The following is a 25,088-nucleotide window of genomic DNA, read 5'->3' as shown; positions in this document are numbered from 1 at the left end:
GCACATTGTGTTAGCTTTCTCCAGCAATACTTCACACTTTGAGGCTAGAAGTAATAACCGTGATGTGAGCTACTGCCGTTATGATTATTACTGTGATAGCAACTCTACGAATAGATCTTTCTTAACAACCTTTTGAAGAAAGTGTCTGTCTTTTAGAGACATAGAAACGGAGGCCTAGAGAGATTGAATAGTCATCCAGGGTCACACAGTTAGTAAGTGACAGACTTGGGATACAAACCCAGAGTCTGTGTTCGGTCCGACCCCAGGCTGGTTATTTGGGCACATCCACGTGGGAAGATGGACAGGGAGGCTCAGCGAAGGTTTCTCAGGGTGAGAGGTGACGAAGTACCAATGAGGGCCCTGGTGAAGTGACAGAGACTACAGGGGAGTGGCTGAGAGGATGAGAGGACAGGGAAGCGCTGAGCTCCACACTGGGGTGGGAGGCTCCCTGCAGGCATGAGGGAGGAGATGGGAGTGGAGGCTGTGTGGTCCTGGGGGGTGTTTGGAATCCAGAGACCCCTCCTTGGCTCTGAAGACTGGACGGAGTGTACTGTTGAGATGGAAGGAAACGGGGATGTCGTAGGTATGGGAAGGCGGGACCCACGGAGACCAGGGTTTAGAAGTTACCAACACAGGAGCCGGAACTCTTTGACCTGTTGTAAATTCTCCACTTCTCAGACATCGTCACAGTTAAATGTCACTATGAAAATATCTTCTCAAGGCAAGTACAGGTTGATTCTGAATGGACTGTCGTTGGTCATCAGCCCTGGTTCCCACCCATTTACACGCATTGTTAAAAGTTGATGTATTTTTTTAGTATTGTTTTAAGATACTGTAAGTGTTTTGTGTTATGGTTTTGAAAATGATAAATGCCTCACCCTGCCTTTCCAGCCTCGTCTCCTACTCCACCCCTCCATGAAACTAGGCTACACACGCCCCCGGATTGTGCTTCTCCTCCTGGACCCTTTGCAGTGTAGCACCTCCCGGCCGTGCCCTCCACCCGGGGTGCCTGTCCCCAGGAGCCCTAGCTGTCACAATCCTCCTCGTCCTGCAAGGCTCATCTCAAACGCTGCCTCCTCTGTGAAGCTTCCCCTGGTGCCCTCGGGCAGCGTTGCTCCCTCTCTTCTCCTGGTTCCCACAGTGAATAGATGGCACCTCTTTTTAGCATATTTCATCCTGCCAGGTGGTATACAGAGTTGTTTGTATCTCTTTCTTCCTCATTAATTACGAGTTCCTTGGTAATATCATCCTGTCCATTTTATAGTGCTTTGTGATTAATAAAGTGTTTTAACCTAAATTGTTCTGGGGAGGCAGAGGTGGCATTTTTAAAATTCATCTTTGTATATGCCTTGCATGTAGATGGACAATAAATGGTGATTACCGTGTATTCACGCTAGTCAAACCCCTGTCTCTCTAAAAAGGAACTAACACAAGCACAATCCAATGCAAGGCGTATTTCCCTGAGTCCACTGAAACAAGGTATCAGTGAATTGTCTTTTGAGGTTTCATAAGGCTTCTACTCTGGTATTAATCCTCCACTAAACATCCAAATCCTACTAGGGGTGGGGGAGCCCTGGGCAACTTGAAAGTTAAAATAGAACCAAAATATATAAGGCACACAGCCAGGTGCAACAGAATAAATATGATGTCCTGGCTTGTTTAATGGAGAATTCTAGGTGGCCAGACCATGGTTTTGCGAATAGGCTGGCAGGTTTTCCCCTCCACGTTTGGAATAAACAGTAACTGGGAGCAACAGAGCATACGGCACCCGTGCTGGCTGGAGCAGGGTCTTCTGTGGCCGCGTGTGCGCACCCATGTGCTGGTCACAGGGGAGGGAGCAGTGTTCATGTCATCTGAATTAATAACAAGCCACAAAGTAGTGAGAGGTCCTTTATGTTCTTCCACACAAGGGTGAAAAGGTGGAGGGGCTACAGGCGCAAGCTTTGTATCCTTGGAGAGCCAAAAAAGACAACCATTTAAATTTTAACAAAAATGATGTCATCACCGTCCTGGAGCAGCAAGACATGTGGTGGTTTGGAGAAGTTCAAGGCCAGAAGGGTTGGTTCCCCAAGTCCTATGTGAAACTCATTTCGGGGCCCATAAGGAAATCTACAAGGTACGTTTGTGTTTATCTGCCTCTATTGGTTGAGAACCCTGTTAGGCATTAAATTGTTTGCACTGGTTAAGATTCACAGATAGGAGTGGCAGGACCATTTTAGCTTCTGAGAGCGCGAGCGAGCCGAATCCTAACCACTAAACCACCGCAGAAGTTATTATACTTGTCAACAGAAGAGATCCTCTTACAGATAAATGGTTGTTTTTTTGCATTGACTTATGCAAAAGGGAATTCTACTCTGAGACCTGGGGACATTCTTGTGGCTTTGTTAGAGATTTTGCTCCCTTCATGCTTGGTACCCAGTGCTGTGCCAGGTACATGTGAATACTTGGAGGCCCAGAGAATTTAGGGAAATTATTGGAAGAATGAATTATCTTTTCCATTAGGAAGCTTATGGCTTGGAACCTTAACATAAAGGTTATTTAATTGTTCTAACCATGTAGATGATCAGAACGAATGTTGGGCTTGAAGAAGAGATGAATAGCTGAGATGCTGGATGAGAATCTATCAGTCATGCTTGGAAGTAGACGAGTGCATTGGCTGTGTGCCCAGCACATTAGAATGAGCTTAGAACCAGGCCTCTGTGTCTCCCCGTGATGTGTTTTGACTTAGCTGAGTGTATCTATTTGAGCTGTAGATTGTCAAGGTTTTAAATGTTAAATGATTTTTAAAAAGAAAACTGTGTCATTTGTGCTGTTTTCTTTGAGGATGAAAAGTAACATACATTCTCCCCTCTTTCAGCATGGACTCTGGTTCCTCAGAAAGTCCTGCTAGTCTCAAGAGAGTGGCTTCCCCAGCAGCCAAGCCGGCCGTGTCGGGAGAAGGTGAGAACCCCATTCAGATTCTATTCTTTAGAAGTGGGAGGAAATTGGGTCATACAAACAGTGGATGTCTGAAACGAGGTTGGATTTCATTTTTAAATAGTCTACATTAACTTGTATTCATTATATTAAACTCTAAGGTAAAATGATATTCAGCTCTTTACAAAATCATAGTATTTTATAGAGAATTTCAAAATACTGTCAGTTATTTTGATCATAAAAACTGAATTTTCCAGTTATACTTGCTTATGAGCCCTTTGACTTTTGAAAGAGGCCCATCAAAGTCCAGGGTCAAGTTCTTAGAGCATCTCTGCAGCTAATTTTTGGTGGTTACTATCTTCTGACTTACAGATAAGTATTTTGTTTTAAAACCATAACCACACGGTGTAGTAAAGCTGTCACAGTAAACATGAGTGCCATCTGTGCCCCAGATGAAATAGAAGTTTCATTTCTGTGTTTCATGTGAATAACCACACCAGATCATTTAGGCCTAAAAATTTCATTTTGAGTATTTATTACACAAATGATTAATGGCTTTATTTCCCCATCTTTACTTTGTGACATAATCTTATGGATTTTATATGCCAGTATGTGGTACGGCTTTAAAAATGAACAAAGCCTACATAATTCATAATCTCATGTCTTTTCTACACTTGGTCCAGCCATTGTCAGAGTCCTAACTGAAGAGTGAGCACTCCCCGAGGTAGACAGGCTTTCCGTGTAGAAATATGCAGTGTCTGTAGCCAACAGATGTCTACACAATTGTATAGTGTTTCAAAGTTTCCTTGAATAAATTACATGAGGATAGAATCTTTCATTTAGTTTGTCTGCCATTGAGTGTTGCATTCCTTAGAAACCTTACTTTATGAAAAATAGAATTATTAAAACAGTCATTTCAATGGAGACAGCAAGGATCAAGGTTCAGTGGTATTTCAGAAAGTAACAGAGCTACTTTCTCAAGAGGAATTTTAGAAGTAAAAACCGTTTTTTCAGTTTATGGGTATAGGTTTTATAAACCTCATCATCACTGAACAAATCCAGCATTTTATTGCATCCAGTTTTTGCCATTAACCACCAAAGCAATCATGGGTTTAGTTCTCTTGATACATTCTGTCATCTTAAATAACTTTTTTTTTTTATCCACTGTTAGGAGAACAAGGTAAAAAGTCTTTTAAACACAGCACATGTAGTCAGTAAGGCAAATTATGTATGTCACCCCTCCCCCCAAAGTCAGTGTGTTGCATACAATTCAGTCTCACTGGAGCACCAGAATTTATATCCTGGCTCTCTGATGTAGTAGCCGTATAATTTTAGTCAGGCCTCAATCTCCTCATCTGTAAAATGGGCATAATAATCACCACTTAAGGTAGGAAATTATTACGGGTTTATGAGATAATACGTGTAAGCTTTTAGAATAAAAGTCAATAAATGTCTGCTACTTTTATTTCCTTTTTGCTTCATTTCCTAGATTATTGATAGACCCACGTAAAGCAGTGAGCATTCTCATCCAACAGCAGTGTCAATGAGTGCTGATTTTTTTTTTTTAAAACATGTCCAGAGGCCTTCACACTTGGGGCCTCAGTAAGTAGGTCACAGATGAACCACACACATCCTTAAAGTTGGGCAACAGAAGAGAGTTACATTCTAACCTGGTGGCATTTATTACAGCCATTTTGAGATGATTTAGGTATTGGAAATATTAGGAAAGATTGCTGGCCTTCTGCAGGGGTGTGGGAGCATCTGAAATTCTGAGAAAAGGTACTTACATCTATTAATTCATGTATTAATGAATCAGTGTATTAATGTATTAAATGTAATAAGATTTAAAGTAAAGCCTAAACCAGATTAAATAGATTGTCACTCCAGGTAGCTCTTTAAGATAGGGGCTTGGGAATGGCCCGTGCCCTGTGTTAAATGTCTGATGGGGGAGTCTGAGTGGGGAGGCGCCCCTGCATTTCCATCCCCACGTCTCCCTGTTTTTGTAAAATCCTGGAGCGGCCAGCCTCACGGATGCCTGTGGGCACGCGGGGCAAGTAGAGCCAGAGCTCTTCCAGTCTCCTTGTATCTGCCGCTGCGGTGTGAAGTTCAGCCAGAGTTCATGCTTCTGAAGTTTCTCAAGGCATTTCAAAAGTGACTTCAAAATTTGGATCCATTTTTAAGAAAGCGACTTTTTCAGTGCAGGAATCCCTAGGAAAGGCATTGATTGCCAAGGCTCCTCTCTTAAATGGCCAAACACCAGCTAAGGAACAAGTGAGGGAGCAAAATGAAAAGAGAAGGGTCAGCATATTGAGAAATCAGAAAAAGGAATATATTAATGGGAAAAAAATGTCCTTATTAAAGCTGCCAAACTCTGATTTCCCTGTGCGGGAAATCATTTTTCCAGTTCTAACTGGGGAGGTGTGTTACCGGTGCTGGAGGGCTGAAGACAGAGAGTGTCCTGTTCTCCCTGGCACATTTGGACGACCTTGTATCTCGGCCCGCCGGCCTCCGCCTGCAGGTCAGCACGGCTGAAGCGGCCCCTTGGAGAGCGGCCCACATTAGCATAAGCATTAGGAGGGCTTCTGGTTTTTTGTGTTTGTTTTAGCTTTCATTAGGGCCTCCTGCAGAGGCCAAAGGATTCCTCCGTATTAAGTGTCTGCCTATTAATTGACAGTAGGCTCTACATATAAGGACTATCACATGAACTATTAACAACAAACATACCATCCATCATAAAATGAACTTTTCAGGCAAATGGTGGGTTTTTGTTAAATTGCTTTTTTAAAAAAAATATACAAAGACCTAGGATAAAATGGAGAAAAGTGAAAACAAGAAACTATGTTCATCTTTCTGTAAGTCTTTTATTCCCTACCTCGTGTAGGGTCTAGAGTTTTGTGTCAGGAGATCTTTTGAGACTGACTTACTATCTAAGCCTTAGTTAAACCAGCTGTTTATCATTCAAAAGAAAAATTTCCTCTGAAATGCACACCCTTCACGTTCAAGACAATAAGGAACATTTGTTCTTATCATTTAAGACTAAATTGCATGAGTAGTAAAATGTAAGAAATTGATGTGTCTTTTCAACACGTTCAGAAAGGTGTGATTATTTTCTGGGGCTGGGTGGACACTACTTTTATCAGCAGCCCACTTTACCTGTGTATGCACTCAAATGATGGGATGCCCATTTTTAACTAAATCATGTGTATTTTAAATATTGCGTTCTTACAGCTTCCTACCATCTGTATATACAGCACAATAGGACTTAAGTTTTCACTGAGGCACTTGAATAATGAAAAATGTGTTTAATTTACATAAAGGATATACCATGTCTGAAAGTCTTCTAAAATTGTGACTTGGTACCTTCAAAAGTGAATTACAGATATTTGATAAGCTCACCACGAGCCTGTGTGTCAGTGTATCTAAACCAGTGCTCGACACAACCTAGGTGCTCAGACAATGTTAGCTGGAAGTAAATGTGAAAACCATTTTCATGTAAAAAAGAATCCATGACATTGAATCGGAGTTCACTCTCGGTACTGGTGTTGGTAGACAAGCGGTTGGGTTTCTTTGTTCCTGTGCCTGGGCCTTCACAGGAATCGTCTCCCCGGCTGCAGTTACTGAATTTTTAAGTGCAGTCGGGAAATTTGGAGCCCAGAGTGTTCTGCAACTCTGTTTTATCTGTGACTAGCCTTTCTCTTGAATGGATCTTATCCTAATTTCCTTATTCATAAACTTGCTTTTGCAAAGCTGTCTGGGATTTCTGTAAACAATCAAGCTCTCTCCGTATCTCAATATTTCTCCCCACCAGAATTTATTGCCATGTACACTTACGAGAGTTCTGAGCAAGGCGATTTAACCTTTCAGCAAGGGGATGTGATTTTGGTTACCAAGAAAGATGGTGACTGGTGGACAGGAACAGTGGGCGACAAGTCCGGAGTCTTCCCTTCTAACTATGTGAGGCTTAAAGATTCAGAGGTAAACCCACATTAACTGTTTCCTCCCCTTTTCTGTGCAGTGGTTCTCTTTTCAGGGAGTCATGATGTTTGACGACGGAACACTTTGTTGGGTTTTGCTGAGTTCTGGGACGTGACAGCCAACATAGTGTGACCTGTCATTGTTGAACTTGTCTGTTGGTGCTGCAGGGTCAGCCTTGGCTTCCCAGAAGCAGGAGAATCCCCGGGGCTAAGTGGAGGCTGCCTGTCATGAGGCTGGTCAGCTTCGATAATATTCAGAATTCCTCTCCATTCCTGAATGCCACTGACTTAAAGATTTGGAGTAAATGTTCTTGATAAAGTCTGCATGGTCACTGGTTTGGGGTACTCTAAGAAAGATAACACAACAGTATTTTGCCCATGTAAACAGACATATTTTGGTGATACTGGCCCCCAAATATTGAGCAGTAGAGAGTTTTTACAATTTATATTTTTGCCTACACAGTAGGAAGACACAAGATCTGGGAGACTGGTCCACTTTGATCTTAGTATCTCTGTTAATCAGAGACTGAATTTATTTAAAATGCTGTTATCCTTATAAATTAAAAGTGGCTCCCAATTGTTGTGAATGGGGCCCTAAAAATTCAGATGCATAAAATGTGGTCTTGAGATTGGGCGAGATTAATGAGATGGTGACGTGGGCCTACCAGACTATGGGAGCCCATCTCGTAGTGGCCAGTTTCAAGTTAGTGGAGAATTTCACTGGTCATTTAACAGACTCATAGCTGCTTGTGGAGCGAGGCTGGGCCTGGTGACACCATCAGCCTTCTTAGCTTCCCTGCAGTTCCCTGAAATAATTTTATTTGCTTGTTTTTGTTTTTGTTTTTAAGGGAGTGTCTTTTTTGTTGTTCTTGTTTTTTCTTTTGTTTTCCCTTGCTTTGCTGTTGTGAGCAGCTTGCTAAAATTCCCCTGGAGGGATTGGCAGAAGTCCGCATACCCTTGGAGAATTTGGCAGAAGCTGGAAAGAAAGTACTCCTTCCCTGTAGGACAGTCATTGTACTGTCCTCTGCTGATCGGGGGCGGGGGGGGGGGGGGGCGGAATTCACCTCTTCCCCAGGCCAGCCAGTTGGCTCCGCTGAGAACCATAGAGATGATATTTCAGGGGAGTGGGGGGGGGACATTAAAAACTAAAACTATTTCTGCTACCACACACAAAACTTGTAAAGTGGCTTTACCTTTGGGATGAGTTTAACATAAAAGCCATGACTTGTATTATATTTTAATAAATTAGAGTTCTCTACCCCCAAAACATCCAAAGTCAGCAAGTTAAAAAAAAAAAAAACAAAACACTGTGACTATTTTTAAAGGTAAGCTGAGTTGTAAAATGCTTTTTTAACCACAGTCTTAAATTATCAGCCACAGAAGAACTAGCAGTACTAAAGATTTTGGCCAAACATTTAGCTACATTATTTCATAGTAATGAAAAAATCGAGAAACTCAGCATCCTACTTGGACCTAGAGTTCAGTGTGTAAGGCAATATCCTATCACACTTAAAAACCAGCCCCAGCCTCAGGTACCAGAATTGACCTGTGGGCAAGGGAGAGGTTGTCCCATCCCCGCTTCCCTCCTCTGCATGAGGAGGGCTGGGGCACGTAGCCTGGGGCAGCTTGTCTACCGAGTTCTTGAGCGGCTCCAGGACAAGAACATGGCTATCTGAGTCTGTCTTCACTTACGTGCTGGCCATGGTGTTGCAAAGCGAGCACATTGAAGCTGCTTGGACTCTCGCATTGGGTATTGCCAACTGCTTTGTTCTTTCTATGGAATATAGAGAGTATTTTATAAGCCTGTACTGGGAAAGTAACTGGTCATTTGGAATCTTGTTTCATTAGTATTCCTTTATTTTGATACACAGCCTATAAAAACTGCAAGGGAAGTGGGTAATGAGAGTAAATACTGGAATTCAAACTTTCCCTGCTAAGTGATTATTGAATATCAATATAAATATAGGGACAATGATAAGTTGTGTTCCTGGTAGATAAGTTACATATTTTTATTCTTACTATTATTCTCATTTAGTTAATTAAGCCTTTTGTTTTGTTCTGTTTTCACTGGAATACTTAATGTATTGGAAGATAGGAACACAAGGGTGAAAATTAATTCGGAATAAAGCACTTTGTAACAACAGATGACGGCCTGGCCCCGGTCCCGACTCGAGGCTCCTATGGGCTTACTCAGCTAGTTTAAAATTCCATGAGTATCCATGAAGGAATTCATCCCCAGAGCACTTTTGGAACACTTAATAGTTGGGGGGAAAATGGTCTCCTTCTGTAGGTTGTGTGTCCAGCATTAAAAGAGAAATTTTAGTGTTTAAACAGGGTAAGATTTGGGTGGAAAGGTTACACAGGAGAGTGGCTGCCTCTTTGGATAATGGATTGGGGGAAGGGGTGTTTGAATTGCCACTGTATTATTTTCATTCTTAAAAAAAAAAAAGAAAACTCTAAATCAAAGTTCCCAAAATATTAATATTTTCATGTATTAAATGGGGGTGTTGGGCTCATGGTCGTCTGTGCTAGTTTCTGTACTTTTTTATGTGTGAAATATTTAATAACCATTTGGACATAAAGCAGGAGCTTGGTGTTTGGGGTGTGGTCTACCAGTCTTCCTGGCGGGTTAGCCCCTGTTTGATTTGCCCCATGGACAGGTTGCGCCTGTTTGTACACAGTCACTTCCTGAGCCCTCTGGGATCCTACAGTGCCATGTACTTTGCTAATTTTTGTCTTAAGAAGAGAGTAAAAGCTGCATGCTTTAAAGTACTTGTTCTGTCCCGTGTTTCGCTGATAGACATCGCAGTGTCAGGAGATACAGTGCTACTGCGTTTCCCCAGGACGAAAAAGGGGGTTTAGGGGCTCAAGGGGGTTTGTGTCATCAGTAATCGTTTTTTTTTAAGTTGCTTGACCGAAACTCAGTATGCAAATGAGACCTTCTGCTCTGTTTTAAGGGCTCTGGAACTGCTGGGAAAACAGGGAGTTTAGGAAAAAAACCTGGTAAGTTACAAACCCTGATGCTTATTTTTCAATGTTTTGAGTGTAATTGATCATTGCTCCCAATCTTAGTTTAAAGGGCCAGAAGCCTTTAAAAAAAAAAAAAAAAGACAAAAGAATCTTTCCTAATAGTATTTGGAGTAGATCCTTTCCTTGGGATCCATGAATAATGGAGATACATGATTATGAAAGATGGCTGGTGCTTTGCACATGGGGAGTGGGGACGTTACCAGACAGAATGTTCTCTTGGGACATGAAGAAACAATTCAGACCAGATGGTGGGCAGTTGTAATGCCCGGAGTGTCATTCCTACTAATTTTGAAGCCATTGGGGTGGTTTTCCTCAGGTACACAGTGAAGGAACAAAATTATAGTCATCCCTCTGAGCTCAAAGTGTTTTAGTTTATTTAAACAAAATCACATGTGCTATAAATAAGAGCATGAAAGAGAGAAGGCGCAGATGTGCAATCAGACAGTTGATGTGGCCCGTCTTCCTCATCTAGGTCCTTTGAGCTTTTTTGCTATTACAGCCTTAAGAAATTACAGGCTGGGAGAGTCACTGCTGTGCTGAGGGGTCTGTGTGTCTGTGCTCAGCTGCCAGTGGGCTTACCTGGCAAGGAAAAGTGGATTTTCAGGTAGTCACGGCTTCTAGGCTCAGATATTGGACCTCCCAGGTCAAATCTCTGTGGGTTTGGTTTGTTTGTTTTCTTTTTAGATTTGTTTTGTTTTGTTTTGGGGCTTGGGCGGGGTGTAGTTAGGTTGATTGGTTGATTGATTGATTGAAGAGGTACTGGGGATTGAACCCAGGACCTTGTGCATGCTAAGCATGCGCTCTCCCCCCTCAAATCTCTGTTTTAACTATGAGTGTGCTCCATTATGAATTCTCATTCCAAAGGGTCCAGAGGGGCTTAACTTTGCACTGAAACCAACAAGCTGCTCAGGGACATAAAAGACAGAAAAGAGTGTTGGGCTGGTTGCTGGCCACACAGCCAGGTCCTTTGAGGAGCAGGAACACTGGGGGCCAAATAGGGGCTAATTTGGACCTTCTCCAGACCAAAAACTCTCGGAGTGTAGAGCTAGTCCTTGGCATGTTGGGGGAATTCTCATCCCCAGCACAGACTTCCCAGCTCAAGCTCTCTGTAGAGCCCAGGTATGTGTGAGCTGGGCTCTTTCTTGCTTCCACTGAGCTCTGGAAGCATCTGGCAGGGCTGGGCTGCACCGATGGCCTGGTGCTCCTAGCATGGTGGCCACTGATTTCAGAGCAGGGTCCTAAGAGGCTAATGTGCCTCTTAGAGAAGCAGGAAGTACTGTCAGAACGTGGGCGTTTTCTTCTTTCCTTCCATCTGTCTTTACTTCATTCCTTCTTCCTTCATTTCTTTGTTTCAAGAATGACCATGATGGGGAAAGCGTGTCGAGGAACAGAACAGTGTGTTGTTCTGTATTGCTTCTAGACGTGCAGAAGGCAGTCGCTGCAGATACGCCAGAATTCGGTCAGAGAAGGATTTTGTCCTTTCCTAGTCGACCTCTTGTGCCAGTAGAAATGGACTTTTCCAAGCCTGGTCGTGGTGCTGATGGAATTTTTCCCATGAGACACTTTTAACATTCAGGAAAAGTACAGAGCTATTTATTTTTTCTTGGGCTGAATTGTTATTTCCCGTAAAATGCCTCTCTTAACTTCAGGATCCTCCTTTAACTTGAAATAAGGAGAAGTAAACTTGGATTGACACGATTTCCTACCTGCCGTTCAGTGACCACCCTCAGAGTGTGAGCTGCCAAGAAAATGGTCTTGTGGGTAAAAGAGAGAGTCTGAAGAAAGTCATAACACACCAGTTGGCTAGGAAAGCAGCTCCCAACAGTTTCTGAAGAAAATAGAATTTCTTTCTCCTGTCCTTGGCAGGTGGAAAAGCTTCACTTGATTTCCTTTATCCACTCAACCATCCCTGAGTGGACTGTGTGCTAAGCACCGTGGGAGGGCAGAGGGCAGGGTGATGAATGAGGCCCAGCTGTTGGCATTGGGGTGGCCACAGGAATGGTGGGAGGGCTGGGATGGAAGGTGTGGGACCTGGGGCAAAGGGTGGGGAGTTTATGGAAGCAAGTAGGTAAGTTCTGAGAGATGAGGGAGGCCTGGAGCAGACTGGGCAGAACCAAAAGACAAACTCAGCCCCTGAGTCCTGCATGTGCGTTGGAGGTCGGGAAATTGGGGAGTTTGGGATCGAGCCTTCTTCACTCAGTAGAAAACCAGCCCCGCCCCTGGCTTTGATGATGTTGCCCTGTGAACCCAGGAGGTGGTTGTGCCTTCTTCTTAGGCTTTCCTGCTCCTGATCTAACAGTGCCCGGCCACGTTTGATCTTGTTTTCCAGAAATCGCCCAGGTGATTGCCTCCTACACCGCCACCGGTCCCGAGCAGCTCACCCTGGCCCCTGGCCAGCTGATTTTGATCCGAAAAAAGAACCCAGGTGGATGGTGGGAAGGAGAGCTGCAAGTTAGTATCTTTTCCTTTTGTTTAAAATTTTCTGTCCAGATTTGAATATGCAAGATCTCAAAGGGATGCTGTTTTCATTGCAAAGTATAAATAAACCGGCACTGCCTGAATCCTGCATTCGTGTAACGAGAGACGCCACGTTTTCTGAATCCATTTGGTTCCTAAGCTTCAGGCAACCAGTGAGAGAATTGTGAGAGCTAAGGAGTCTTCTGATTTGTCCAAATCTGTCAGATTCCTGAGTTCAGCCAGTGAGTGTTGGGATGGTGAGAATTGGTGATGCGGGATGGAGTCATCCTTAAGTGTCAGCGTTACAGAAGCAGGGCTGTGTTATCAGTGGTGTCCTAAGGTGCGGTGCATTCAAAGCCCCATTTGTACATCACGACAACTTTAGTTCCTCAGTGCGTGTGTGTATCCTCAGTTCTTGGTTCTATCAAAGCAAACTTTGGTCAAGAAGGGGAAGGTCTATGTTGTGGTGAAGTAAAGAAATACCTTTCTGTGCCTATAGGGCAGCTAATTAAAAACTAAAGTGCCAGGAGAGTGAAGAGTGAGCTGGTGGACCAAAGAAGTGCGTCTTGGCCGGAACAGAAGGCGTGGCCCGGAGTAGCCAGATGCCAGACTCCCCCTGTGAGCTTGCTGCTGGGAAGCCACAAAAATCCCACTCAGCAGGGCGAACAAGATATACTTTAAGGGCTCAGAGATCTGAGCATTGGAGTCCTGGGATCCACTCCCCTGTTTAATGTGTCTCTTCCCTCACTGGGTGGGGAAAGACCTTCCTCAGATGATGGATTGCATTTCCTGTAAAGCATCATTGCTTTGTTGGCCTTCCCGTCCATATGTGACCCATCCCTGTTCTGAAGACTTGAGCGGTCACCCTGCCCCGCTCCTCAGCCGGCCAGCAAAGGCTTCCCACAGGTGCCCTCTTCCCTTTTCAGCCAAATGTCTCACCAGTCTTGCCTCTCACAGCGACACCTCCACTCCAGCCTCATTCAGGGATTAGCTCTTGAAAACAAGCAACAACCCTCAGACTCTGATGCCTCACTGCCTTTGCCCATAGCATCTCCCCACGTGGTCATCTCCACCACCTCTTCCCCACCCCTTTCCTCAAGAGCTGGCCAAGTCCCACTTCTTCCAGAAGCTTTCTGTGACTACCCACCGGAAGCGATGTCTGTCCCGAGAACTGGGCAGCCCCGATGCTGGTACCACTCTTGGTGTTTAATATTGATGTTGGTGTTATTAGTTAGCTTTCCATGAATATTTCATATTTCCTCATGTAGGTTATCAGCTCTTTGAAGGCAGAAACTGTATTTTTTTCATCCTCACACTCCTGGTACCTTGATCAAAAGAGAGTTTTGGGTGGTTCTTGCAATCCACAATAAAATAGGTGAAATTCCATGTCCAGGAGGGCATCTGGTGCTTTGACTAGACTTTCGTGTGGATGCACAAATGAAGAACTTGCCAGTGAGCTCTGTGTTGTGCCTTTGTGAAGCTGCAGGGATGGGGGAAATAGTGGAGTCATTGTGAGCCACGTGGCAGTATATACTCAGTAGACAAACATGGGGGAGCTTTTAAATGAGTGGCTTCAACCACTGGTGATTCACTGTGAAAACAAAAGCTTTAGTCCTTGAGCCAAGGGCATGAAGTCTATCAGAAGTTAAATTTGATCAGCCTTCTAAAAGCAACCCAGAAGTATCCTTCTTGATCAATTGGCAGGTGAGAGGGCAGAGGCAAGATGGTGGAACTTTCCTTTTCTTTGAATTTTATTTCCTTATTTTGGGAATAGGTAATATATTTCACATGGTTGCAAATTCAAAAATTACAAAAGGTAATTCAAATGTCTCCCTCCCTACCCTGTCCCCTAAAGGCAAACTGTTTTTATCAGCGCCTTGCTTCTAGAGATTTGTATGTGTGTGTGTGTGTGTGTGTGTGCACGCACGCATGTGTGTGTGCATGTTGTCAGTTGTCCTGAGTTCTGCTCCTGGTGGTGTGCAGAAGGGCGGCCATAGCCCTTCTCATCATCCCTAACTAGAGTTTTCATCTCACAGAATTGTGTCAGGATTGCGACAGCTTTATTGTAAGTTCCTCCATGTCATAGTCTGTCCCTTTCCAACAACTCCCAGCATGTAAACACTCAATACATGGATTTTACGTCAAATTAGATTAAAATGAAGGAGAAAGGAGTGGCAGTGGAAAATGTGGTTGTATCCATCACACAGGCCTGATGGATTCTGAAAACAATGTCAAGTTCAGACTCCCTGAGTCCTACATATATTGCACATACGATACCTTGTATATATACGGTTATCTATTACCCGTAAGAAGATCGCAGGCATGAGTGTGAATTAACAGCTGAGAGTGAGCATCTCCTGAGCAGAGTTTTCTGTCCTACACACTACATTGTACTCTGAATGTTAGCCATACAACCCAGCCCTTGCAAGAACATTCCAGGCTTTGCTGACCATTGGCCGCCACGATTTGAATTTTAGCTGCCGTGGTTTTGTTTTGTGATACAGTAATCCACAGATTCTACTATTGATGCCATTTGTTTTGTGTATGTAAACTGTGTCTAAGTGCAGCGTGTTTGGAAGCAAACTATAATAAGAAAAAAACCCACAAACTTTGTAAACATTTTAATATAAAAAAATTTTTTTTTATTAGGCACGTGGGAAAAAGCGCCAGATAGGCTGGTTCCCTGCTAATTATGTCAAACTTTTAAGCCCGGGGACAAGCAAAATCACTCCAACAGAGCCAGCTAAGCCGACAGCATTCCCGGCAGGTAAGCAGTTTACGCTGTCTCCTCGGAAAATGGTCTGCGTGTCGTGTTAGTCTTTCCACTCAATTTTCTCATGAAGTAGCTTCAATTGTCTTTCACATCGGCTGTGAGCACTTCTTGTACTTGGTGGGACTGACACCCAGCTAATGTGATATGGAATATGTTTTTCAAAAGGACCAAATATCTAAGCGGCTTTGCTCCTCTGGGTACAACAGAGCCCTTGTGGAGCTGGCTTCCTCGAGGGGCCATGAATGCTGTGGCATTGAAGCCGGATTTTTCTCTTGATTTCCTTCCAGCTATTTAAATTGGGATTTGGGCTGGGGGGTGAGGGGGACAAAAAGGGCCTCCTAAAAATAAATGGCTGGGGTCTAAATAGGTCAGGAGATTGAGCTGGAAGGCCACGGGGGTCTGCTGGCTGTAATGTGCTGCTCACTGAAGACTGAAATAGCTCTCCCGTGACATTTCCTGTGAACAGAGGGGCTTCGCTTAACAGGCAGGATGTTATCCACACTCCCCTAAAGGACTAAAAAAAGGAACAGAGGGCGCTGCAGCTGAGGGTGTTGGCTAGTTTCTGATTAAAGAGAGCAAATTAGATGCTTTGGTAATATTTAAGATGGGTGAGGTTAAGGGGGCAGACTTGTGCTTTAGGTCTTCAAGCCATCAATTCTTGGGTGGCATTTGTGGAAAATGCAGAATTTTTGTTCCAGTACCTTGTGGTTAAATATCTCTGCTGTACATCTCCATTGAGATCAGAGTGAAACCTGGCAGCCTTTGCAAGAAGTGAAAGGATTGGCAGACTCTGTGGCTGATTCCCGACCCCATCTGGGCCCCTTTGCTAAACGTGGCTTCATGTGGGTGGACGGGTGTGGTCCCGGCTGGAACTCCTCTCCTTTGGGGACTCCTGTGGGGTCCCCTTCATCAGGTTGGTTGAAACCCACAGAAATAGTTTGCCAAAGTGACTGAATTAGCTGGCGGATCTTTAAAGCCTAATCCTATATATGGGTTGGTTAGGAAAGATCAGCTGGGGGCGCAACCTCACTAGGCAGACTTTTGTGAAGTGTAAAAATGTCAGGGAACGAAAATGGCATAACCTCCTATAGGTTTGAGGGAAAATGAGAAAAGAAAAATGATTCTTGAATGTGGAAATTTCTTTCTTTGAGACATGAAGATACAGCAGAATAAAACACCGATTTTACTTTTCACTAAGAGCTGAACGTTTTGGAGGTCAAATGATAATTACCTTCCACTTAAAAAAAGAGTGAGCTACAGTGAAGTCCCCAGGATACACAGCTGGGCCAGTGGTCAGAGTCAGCGTTTTGAAGGAATTCCACTGCACTCACATAGGAAGGAGTCCATGGAAGCTTTCAGTTGTCACTGTGCATTTTCCGCTGACAAGTAAACATGAACGAAAGAGGAAGATATTAGAGAAACTAAAGCTTTGCTCAGCCCTCCATCTTCCTCCGCTGCCCACGCGGCTCAAAGCCCATCAGAGCCCTCCGCGCGGTTAGGTCCTCTCCGGAAAGGGCGCGGGCGTCCCTCGGCCCCCGCGGCCGCCGCTCACCGGCCTGTCTCCCGCAGTGTGCCAGGTGATCGGGATGTACGACTACACCGCGCAGAACGACGACGAGCTGGCCTTCAACAAGGGCCAGATCATCAACGTCCTCAACAAGGAGGACCCCGACTGGTGGAAGGGAGAAGTCCACGGCCAGGTGGGGCTCTTCCCGTCCAACTACGTGAAGCTGACCACCGACACGGACCCCAGCCAGCAATGTAAGTACCCCCGCGGCGCGGTTGCCTCTCCTCTCTGGTGTCTCACGGTGAAACATGCAGCATTGCTCTGATTCTGCTGAGCTGTGTTTGCAGAACTTAAAGCTAGACCATTGCTGCATTCGCAACAGTCTCTTTGAAGACCTTCTGTAATGCAAGACTTTTATCTCGTGGGGTTTTTGGTTTTTTTTGGTTTTTGTTTTTATAATCATTCCTTCTGTAGCATGACCCCTCCCGCCCCTCCCCCTTTTCCTTTTTTTTTTCTTTTTAATCATTTTGGCACCATGCTGTTTACATGCCTGACTCATTTTCCTAGCTTGAATTTTGCTCATTGTTTTGTTTTGCTTATGTGTTGTTTTCCTCCTTTTTCTAGGAATCATATGTTGTCCATCCCCCCCTCAGGCTTGAAAGTCCTCAAAGAGACCCACTATCCCATATCACTGCCCAGAGGGATGCTGGGAGATGCAGCCTTGATCATGTGACTTCCAGCATGATCACCTACTGCCTTCTGAGTAGAAGAACTCACTGCAGAGCAGTTTACCTCATTTTACTTTAGTTGCATGTGATGGCAATGTCGAGTTATTACTTGCAGATATAGAAGCAAAAATTACAAAAATACACAGGGTAGTGGGTCCTTTTGTGGCTTTCCTAGTGACTCAAATTGACTTCCCCCCACCTTTGCACAGGTGCTTTCAATAGTTTTCCAAATTATTTTTAAATAAATATCTTAGCCTTTTAATAACAATAAATAAATACATAAATAAATTACTTCTTTGCTATTTTGGTTTTGCAAAAAGACCCACTATCAAGGAATGCTGCATGTGCTATTAAAAAAAATGTTCCAAATGTCCATAAATCTGAGACTTGATGTATTTTTTTTTTTTTCATTTTGTCCAGTGTTACCAACTAAATTGTGTAGTTTGGGTTTTCACCCCCTACTGTAGAAGCTCAGAGGAGTTCAGTAGATCTGTTTTAAAGACGTGTAGAATGAGGCCAATTAAACAGAAGGTGTTTTGTGCTTGTTTGTGTGTATCAGATGTACCTTGTTGAACATGTAATAATACATCCTGTACATAAGAAATTAGTTCCTTCCATGGCAAAAGCTACTACCTTGTATGATGCTCTGATCATATTGCATTAATTTTATTTTGCACAGTGACCTTGTAGCCACATGAGAAAGCACCTGTGTTTTTGTTCGGTCTCAGATTTATCCGGTTGAGTTCTGGTGTTTTCTGTTTTGGGTTTTTAATTTTGTGTGTTTTCATACCATAAATCAGTAGACAACACCATGGAGGTTGCCATGATCAACGATACCTGCAATCTCTTCTGAGTCTCTGTTACATGAAGTTTTATTCCAGTTACTTTTCATGGAATGACATATTTTGAACAAGTAATTTTGACAAGAAAGAATGTATAGTTTCCCTGCAATTAATTTCCAATGTTTACATTTTTTAACTAGACTGTGGAATTTCTACAGATTAATATGAATTGGAGCTCATGGTCTGTTGATGTGTTGGATGTGTTGTAGCTGAAGCCATGTTTGTCTTTTAAACACTAGTTGGAAGCTCTCAATAAAAACGCCGTTGCCAACAGCACAGACAGCGGGGTGGGGTGGGCAGGAGAGGGGCACCTCGAGTACCATCTACCAGTTCTACTAATGACTTTTTAACAGTAGTGGTCTGTTTTTGTCTCTCCCCTTGGGGATTCCGTGCTGGCGATTGTGCAGAGGTCCTTCTCCGCTCACACGGTGCAGGGAATGAGGTCTTCTTGTTCCCTGGCACTTCAGTATTTTCATGAACATGAATGTAAAATATATAAATATATAAACCTGCAGCTTTAACAACTGTAATACAACCTTTTGAATTAGTTATGTGTATAGATAATTAAATTCTTCATATAAAAGTTAGACGGAAATGTCTCTGTGTTCTTGATGTTGGCACCTGGCAGTGGTGACGGGGAACCAGACTAGACGTCAGCCTGTGACCTGCCTCCCACGTGTCCATTGTGATACCGACACCGTGAGCGCCTGCGTCTTTGAAACGCACCCCCTCCCACGCCCCCATCAGTATGCAGACAGTTACCCCTCATAATACTGGTTTTGAAGGATAGAACTACCACCCAGCTTAGCAACTATCTCATCAGGCTTTCGGTAAATTCTATGGACACGTTGGCAGGTGTGCGGTGTGATTCAGAGTACAAAACATTTTTCCAAAAAATGTATCACAATAAGAGTCTATTGAACATGCGAAAAATACGTGAGTAAATATGGCATCTCTCCCATGCCGTGGTTCGCCATCTGTTTCTGTCTTGCACACTCCAGCCTTATGGCCTTTGCTGAAATAAACCTGTGTACCCGTTGATGGAACTTTTGGCTACGATGGCCACATGCTTGATTCCGTTCATGAACTTTGCTTATTGGTCCTCCCCTGCCATTCAGCTGAAAAGTGATTTCCTTCGTCAACTCAGCAGATATTTGAGGGGAGAGAGCCACCGGGTGTGGACGCCTCTCTGGGTTCTGGGGAGAGTGTGCTGCTCCGTCAGTAGAGTCAGGGTCCTCGTCCTCGTGGAGTCCATGTGCTAATGGGAGGAACAAGCAGAAAACCAAACAACTGCATAAATTTGTGTACCTGAATATATGTGGTGGGGGGTGTGATCAGCTGATACATTCTGTGTGAGGGCAGATATGAATGCCAGGTGGCACTGAGCGCGATGCCCAGAGCCCTTGGGGCGGGGAGGGCGTCCGCAGGGAGAGAGCAGAGAAGCCTTCCAGGAGAAAGGGATGTTGAAGCGGAGACCTGAAGGGTGAGGAGGAGCCAGATGAGGCCACAGTGAGAAATGGCTGTTTTAGGCAGAGATGTCACACAGAGGCCCGGAGGCAGGTGGAGAGATCCCCGTCACTGTCCCCCAGCCTGCCCCCTGGTGTAGCAAGCCCCGTCTCTTGGCCAGAGCCCCTTCACCTGTGTAAGTCGGCATTTCTTCTCCAGCTTGCATTTGGCAGGCAGGGAGGCCGTTATCCAGGTGAACGTCACCCTCTGTAACTTCCTCTCCAGTGCCCTCTCGTAGGTTGTCCCTCTAGGCTATCTTCTGGATTTGCGAATCTGACGCAGGAAATTGCTGTTTCCCCTCACAGATCATTCAGTTTGCATTTAGTTGTAGAGTATCCAGCTGACCCCATGCTTCTCAACCAGAGGGAGGACTGCGGCACCCCGTGGGGAGGGGATGGGGAGTCTGCTGAACACCCTACGATGCACAGGACAGTCCCCCACGATGAGCAGGCCCAGATGTCACCAGTACCATGGTTGAGAAACCCTGGCCTCATCCCGCTGGGTGCGTGGTTAATGTCCTCCTGTTCTGCTCTGTGCGAATACATTTGCAGCTGAACTTTGGGCACAGTTTTGCCCCACTGGTGCTTGGACAAGAACAGTAGAAACAAGAAGGCCTTCCTTTTGCAGTTTTGACTTGCTTTCCCGTGGCCGGCTGCCTCCGCCCTGCAAAACAGGACCCAGAGACCTGACGGTGGCCAAGTGGCCTGGGCCCCAGACTGCCTCTGTGTAAAGCAGTGTTTGGGGGAAGCCGATGTAAAGCAAGGGTTCATTCCTCTGTGAAGTTCGAGTATTACACCATTGCACGTGCAGTGCACACTCGTGTACCCCCTGTCCTGGAAGGGAACTGGGCAGGCCCAGACTCCTACAGCAAAGGTGACTGGGCTCTCTGCGCCTTCTCTGATGCCATCACAACAGCCCGGTAACACCAGCCTAGGGAAACCCTCGAAGTGGTGGGTTTAGTCATATGATATATTTTCTGTTATTCCTGTTTCTTACCTATAAAATGGCAATTTGATGTAGTTCAACTTAATACACTGTATGATCGCTGGACACGCAAGTAGGCTAGGTGCTCGCAAACTCCTGTTGCGTGGGTGGGTCCGAGGATTAGTGAACAAGAATACAGTGCTGACTTCCAGTTCTTGGCACGCAGCACATCACCCTCGGAGAGGAGACCAGCTGTCTCTGCAACTCCCTTCCCCTTTAGGTGTGAGCTTCCCAAAACCAACAGTCTCCTTGGAAGGGGCTGCTCCCGAAGTCTCTCGTTCATTGGTCTCTGCAGGAGGCTGAGGACCAGGGATGCCAGGCGGCTCCACCTGTGTCTGGGCCAGGTCCCTGTGCCAACCTGGGCGCTGGAAGCACCCGCCCAGATCTCAGCTGGGGAATGAGCCCAACAAATCAGTCACTCCTGCTTCCTGGCAGAGAGAAAATCTCTTCTAAGAGAAAGTGAATATTCATTTTTTTCTTCTCACAAAATTGTAAGTTAATCCTATTCACTCTTTTTAGTTCCAAAAATACCCGAGAGGATTTTTATGGAAACTACATGGAATGCCAACAGTCCCGAAACTGCACAGAAAAATAGCCCTTTCTTCAAAATGTCTGATATTTTGGATCTGGTAGGATTGGGGAAACATAATAAAGTCAAGGATCATGATAGCTTTATATGAATATTTCACTGTAGCCAGACTCCTTTTGGGCCTCTCTTTAATAAAACTCCACATATTTTAAAAAACAGACTTCTGAAATGCTTTCTGGAGTGTGGTGATTCCTGATCAGAGGTCCCCATTGCCTCTCTGGGAGGTTCTGTTCTTTAAATTGGAAACTCCCTGCCATATTTAAATGATATAACTTGAGTCCTCAAAATGTCAGGTTTTGTTTGTAAAAATGAGTCAGCTCTAAAATTGTTGTGTCAATGCAACTTCCTGTTAAGTATTCTACCTCTTAGAAGCTGCCATGTTATTGTTTTATGTTGTTAACAGGCTGCGTAGGGGTGTGTGTGTGTGCGCGTGTGTGCATGTGTGTGCGAGAGAGACAGACATGGAGAGAGAGTGATCTACAGGTGACTTAAATGCCTCCGTCTGTAGTTTGGTAACAGTGGGTGAATGGTGAGCTCCCAGTACAGCCAACAAGCAGACAAACATCTCTCTGTAGAAGATTCTGGCAGAGGCTGACAGCTGCTGCTCCCACATCTGCTTGGCACGTAGCATCAGATGATGTCGCAAGCCTCAAAAGAGGAAGAGTCCCTTCCTTTGACTCAGCCCATCATGTTTCTAAAAGTTGGACAGATCCTTCTCTGGATGTGGTTTTTCCCTAACTGACCCAGGATGGGGAGAGGCATTTTTGATCTGCCATTTTTCATTAAGGATGCTGCTTCACTCAGGACTGGACAGCTGGACTCCCCTTACATGCCCTGTGCTGTCCCTTCCCCTCTCGGTCCCTGCCACACACAGTCATGCACGTTGACCCACTTGTCACAGTCCAGGCCCCACACAGGGCAAGGTCTATGGTGGGGGCAGGTTTGTGCAGAGATGCTCCCCCAGATCATTCGATAAAGTTGAGATCTTGAAGAGCACTGGGCACATGCCCTGCACATTGTAGCTGAGGACGCGGAGGGTCTGGGAGCTACAGTGACATTCTCAAAGGCAGCTCCCAGACTCTCTGGCTGGTCCGCTTTCACGTGGTGCCCTTTGAGAAGAACAGCCCTACCTCCGCCAGCGCCTCAGAGCCGCCTGCCTCCACATAATCAGCGACTGCATCTGTGGAAAGATGGACAGTGAGTTGCCCCTCCCTTGTGTGGTCCCTCCACCGCTGGGGTTGCCGTGGGAATTCGGAGCTGTTGGGAAGAATCCCAGCGCGTTGCTGCACCTTTCAACGTATGAGCTCAGGATGCAGCTGGTCTCCTCAACCTTTAGTCCTTCTCACCCTGACTGCAGGCGGACTATCCAAAGGCACAGGCTTACCAGAGATGCCCTCGCTCTTTGCCAACCTAAGAACACATGTTACCGTAGCTTCTCAATTTTCATTTCTTGGCTGCCAGCAAAACATGGTGCCGTATAGAATAACACAGCTTATCCACAAGTTCAGTTTAATGTTTGACTTCACTTCTCTTAACATTTTGGAATATTTTATTTTCCCATGGACGATAGTAGAGGGAAGTGTTGGAGATCAATCAAAGTGACTGTATCCTGGGCCCGGTTAGAGGCAAGGAAGCCATGCAAGATGGTGATTCAGAGCAGGGGGTTGTGTGGCTGAGGGCAAATTACTTAACCTCTTCGTGCTTCAGGTTCCACCTTTACATCTGGAGAGGTAGTAGATAGTGAGCCTGGCAGATAGCGAGCTCCCAGTAGATACTAGCCTCGTTGTTGCTGGGGAGAAAAGGGCATTTGTGCCCAGTCAGTGAGCATCACGGAACCCATTTAACCAGATTCCTGCTTTCTTGCATTAAACCCAGGCAGCATTTCAGAAAACATGCTTTTGCAGATGGAGATTTCAGAGAGAAATTTGGACCGCTTCCCTTAAAACTGTCAGACGCCTCATTCATTTGTGCACAAATCAGGGCCCCTTCTCTGTTAGCAGGAGGCCCACCCGTGTGGAAGCAAACAGCTTTTTCCAACGCCTTCCTGTGCTCCCTAAACGTGCAGGGACACTCGGGACTTGCGCACATCCTCGGCTGAACTGCTGGCAAAGCCACCCCGTGTCTCACACGGCTGCTTGGCAGCGGGGAGGCCGACAGCGCCAACGGAATGCACGAGGCTTTTAAATGTCACGTCTGTGGCCTGCTCTGGCAGGCCCATGCAGCGCTCCACAATAAACCTGTCACACAGGCATTGAGTCACTGGATCCTTTATTTCTCATCACTGCATTCTGTGGCCTTGTGTTCTCTTGCCAGCAAAGACTGGAATGTTCAGCCCCCAAACATGCCAGGAGCTCGCTGTTTTTTAAAGCAACCGTGCAGCTTGGATACGGGATGTGTGTCACATGGTGGTGCTTCTCCAAAGCGCCGTCTCCGGAGCAGCCACCCCCAGCACGCTTGAGGACTGGAAGTTCATTCTCTCCCACCACCCCCTCCGCAGGAGCACACCCCGCCGTGTTCTCAGGATCCAGAGCTTTGGGCCTTGGACACCTCTGCTCCTGTTTGCTGGGCCTCCAGCAGAGCACAAGGCCTACCATCTGCCCCAGCAGAGGAAGCAAAGCCAGGATGCCCCCTCCTCTCTGGGGCGTTACCTTGGAGTTCTGAGGGCCCCGTGGGAAGGACGCCCCACGTCTGAATCCACAGTAACCACCCTCTGCTGACGTGATCTCCGGCAGGAACCTCCACCCCACCCCATCCTCAAGGGGCAGAAGTACATCTGCCCGTCCTCTCCCTCTGCCCACCCCCTCTCCCCTGCTCCGCATGTCAAAGGCTCAGGACACTGCTTGTGAGGCTAGCCTGCCTGTGTTTTCCAGCAAGCAGCTTCTCTGCTGTTGCTCCCTGAGAATCTCTGCTGAGAAACAGGGAACAGGTGATGAGGCTCAGTGGAACAGCAGCAGGCAGGGCTCCAGCTCTCTGGAAGCCTGGAGGAGCAGGAGGAGGCCACCAGCAGACGAAGGAGCAGAACCATTTCAGTTAGCGGTGGATGAAATGGGCCAAGCGTGACGGAGGGCCAGGGCTAGAGCAGATGTGAGGGCCTGGGAAGGCCTCTCCGGAGACGTTCCATGCGGGGTCGAGGTCCGACTGCGGGGAAGGAGTTGGCAGGCAAACATCAAGGGGAAGAGCATCTAAGGCCCAGGAACAGCCAGTGCAAAGGCCCTGAGGGTGGATGAGTTTCTCCTGTTCCTCCCGTAAGGATGCGCTAGTCTAACTGGTATCTGCTCCACGCTTGCCGTCTTCCAGCCTCTTTTCCATGCCATGGGCGGAGAGCTATTTTTAAAAACCAACTACTTCTGCTTAAAATCAGCCAGGGGAGTCCTGTCCTTGTGGGATAGAGACTCACATCTTACAGTTGCTCTGTAAGGCCCCGCTTGATCTGCTCCCTCCTGCCTGTGCGGCAGCCCCCACCCCGCCCTCTCCTCGTTTGTACCTACCTATTTGCCCATTTGTGCTCAGCCTTCCTCAAGCAGGGCCTTCCTTTCTGAGGTGCTGACAGGACCACCGTTAGGTGGCTGCTGTCATCTAAAAGCCTTCCAGGTTTCCGGCATCACAAGAGGTTGTGGGTTCAGGGGCAATGGCCTCTCCAACTTCCAGATGGAGATGCTGATGCTTGAAGAGGTGAAGTCCCGGGCTGGTCCCCAGCATCCTGGTCTGATGTTCTTTCTAGTTCGTTCTGCTGCTTTTCAGGTCGCCATGATGGCCGTAGACAAAAAGTCCAGGCTTCTGTT

General features: G+C 45.8%; 1 protein-coding gene across 4 annotated transcripts in view; it reads left to right on the top strand.

The window, feature by feature from the left end:
- ITSN1 (intersectin 1) overlaps nucleotides 1-25,088 on the top strand; it is a 189,631-nt gene that overhangs the window by 124,915 nt on the left and 39,628 nt on the right. Inside the window, exons 22-30 of one of the 4 annotated variants that reach the window (XM_074360269.1) lie at nucleotides 1,911-2,116; nucleotides 2,858-2,940; nucleotides 6,725-6,891; nucleotides 9,848-9,893; nucleotides 12,250-12,371; nucleotides 15,027-15,144; nucleotides 16,720-16,911; nucleotides 17,282-17,323; nucleotides 17,545-18,814. In XM_074360269.1, coding sequence (XP_074216370.1) covers nucleotides 1,911-2,116; nucleotides 2,858-2,940; nucleotides 6,725-6,891; nucleotides 9,848-9,893; nucleotides 12,250-12,371; nucleotides 15,027-15,144; nucleotides 16,720-16,911; nucleotides 17,282-17,283 — 936 coding nt within the window. In that variant the 3' untranslated portion in view covers nucleotides 17,284-17,323; nucleotides 17,545-18,814. Of the gene's footprint in view, nucleotides 1-1,910; nucleotides 2,117-2,857; nucleotides 2,941-6,724; nucleotides 6,892-9,847; nucleotides 9,894-12,249; nucleotides 12,372-15,026; nucleotides 15,145-16,719; nucleotides 16,912-17,281; nucleotides 18,815-25,088 lie in introns of those variants that run through there. The other 3 variants (XM_074360207.1, XM_074360306.1, XM_074360299.1) reach the window with 3 other exon arrangements.

The sequence above is a fragment of the Camelus bactrianus genome, chromosome 1, assembly GCF_048773025.1.
Source record: "Camelus bactrianus isolate YW-2024 breed Bactrian camel chromosome 1, ASM4877302v1, whole genome shotgun sequence".
Lineage (NCBI taxonomy): Eukaryota > Metazoa > Chordata > Mammalia > Artiodactyla > Camelidae > Camelus > Camelus bactrianus.
The sequence above is the reverse complement of the archived record's forward strand: the minus strand, read 5'-3'. Positions and strand labels throughout refer to the sequence as shown.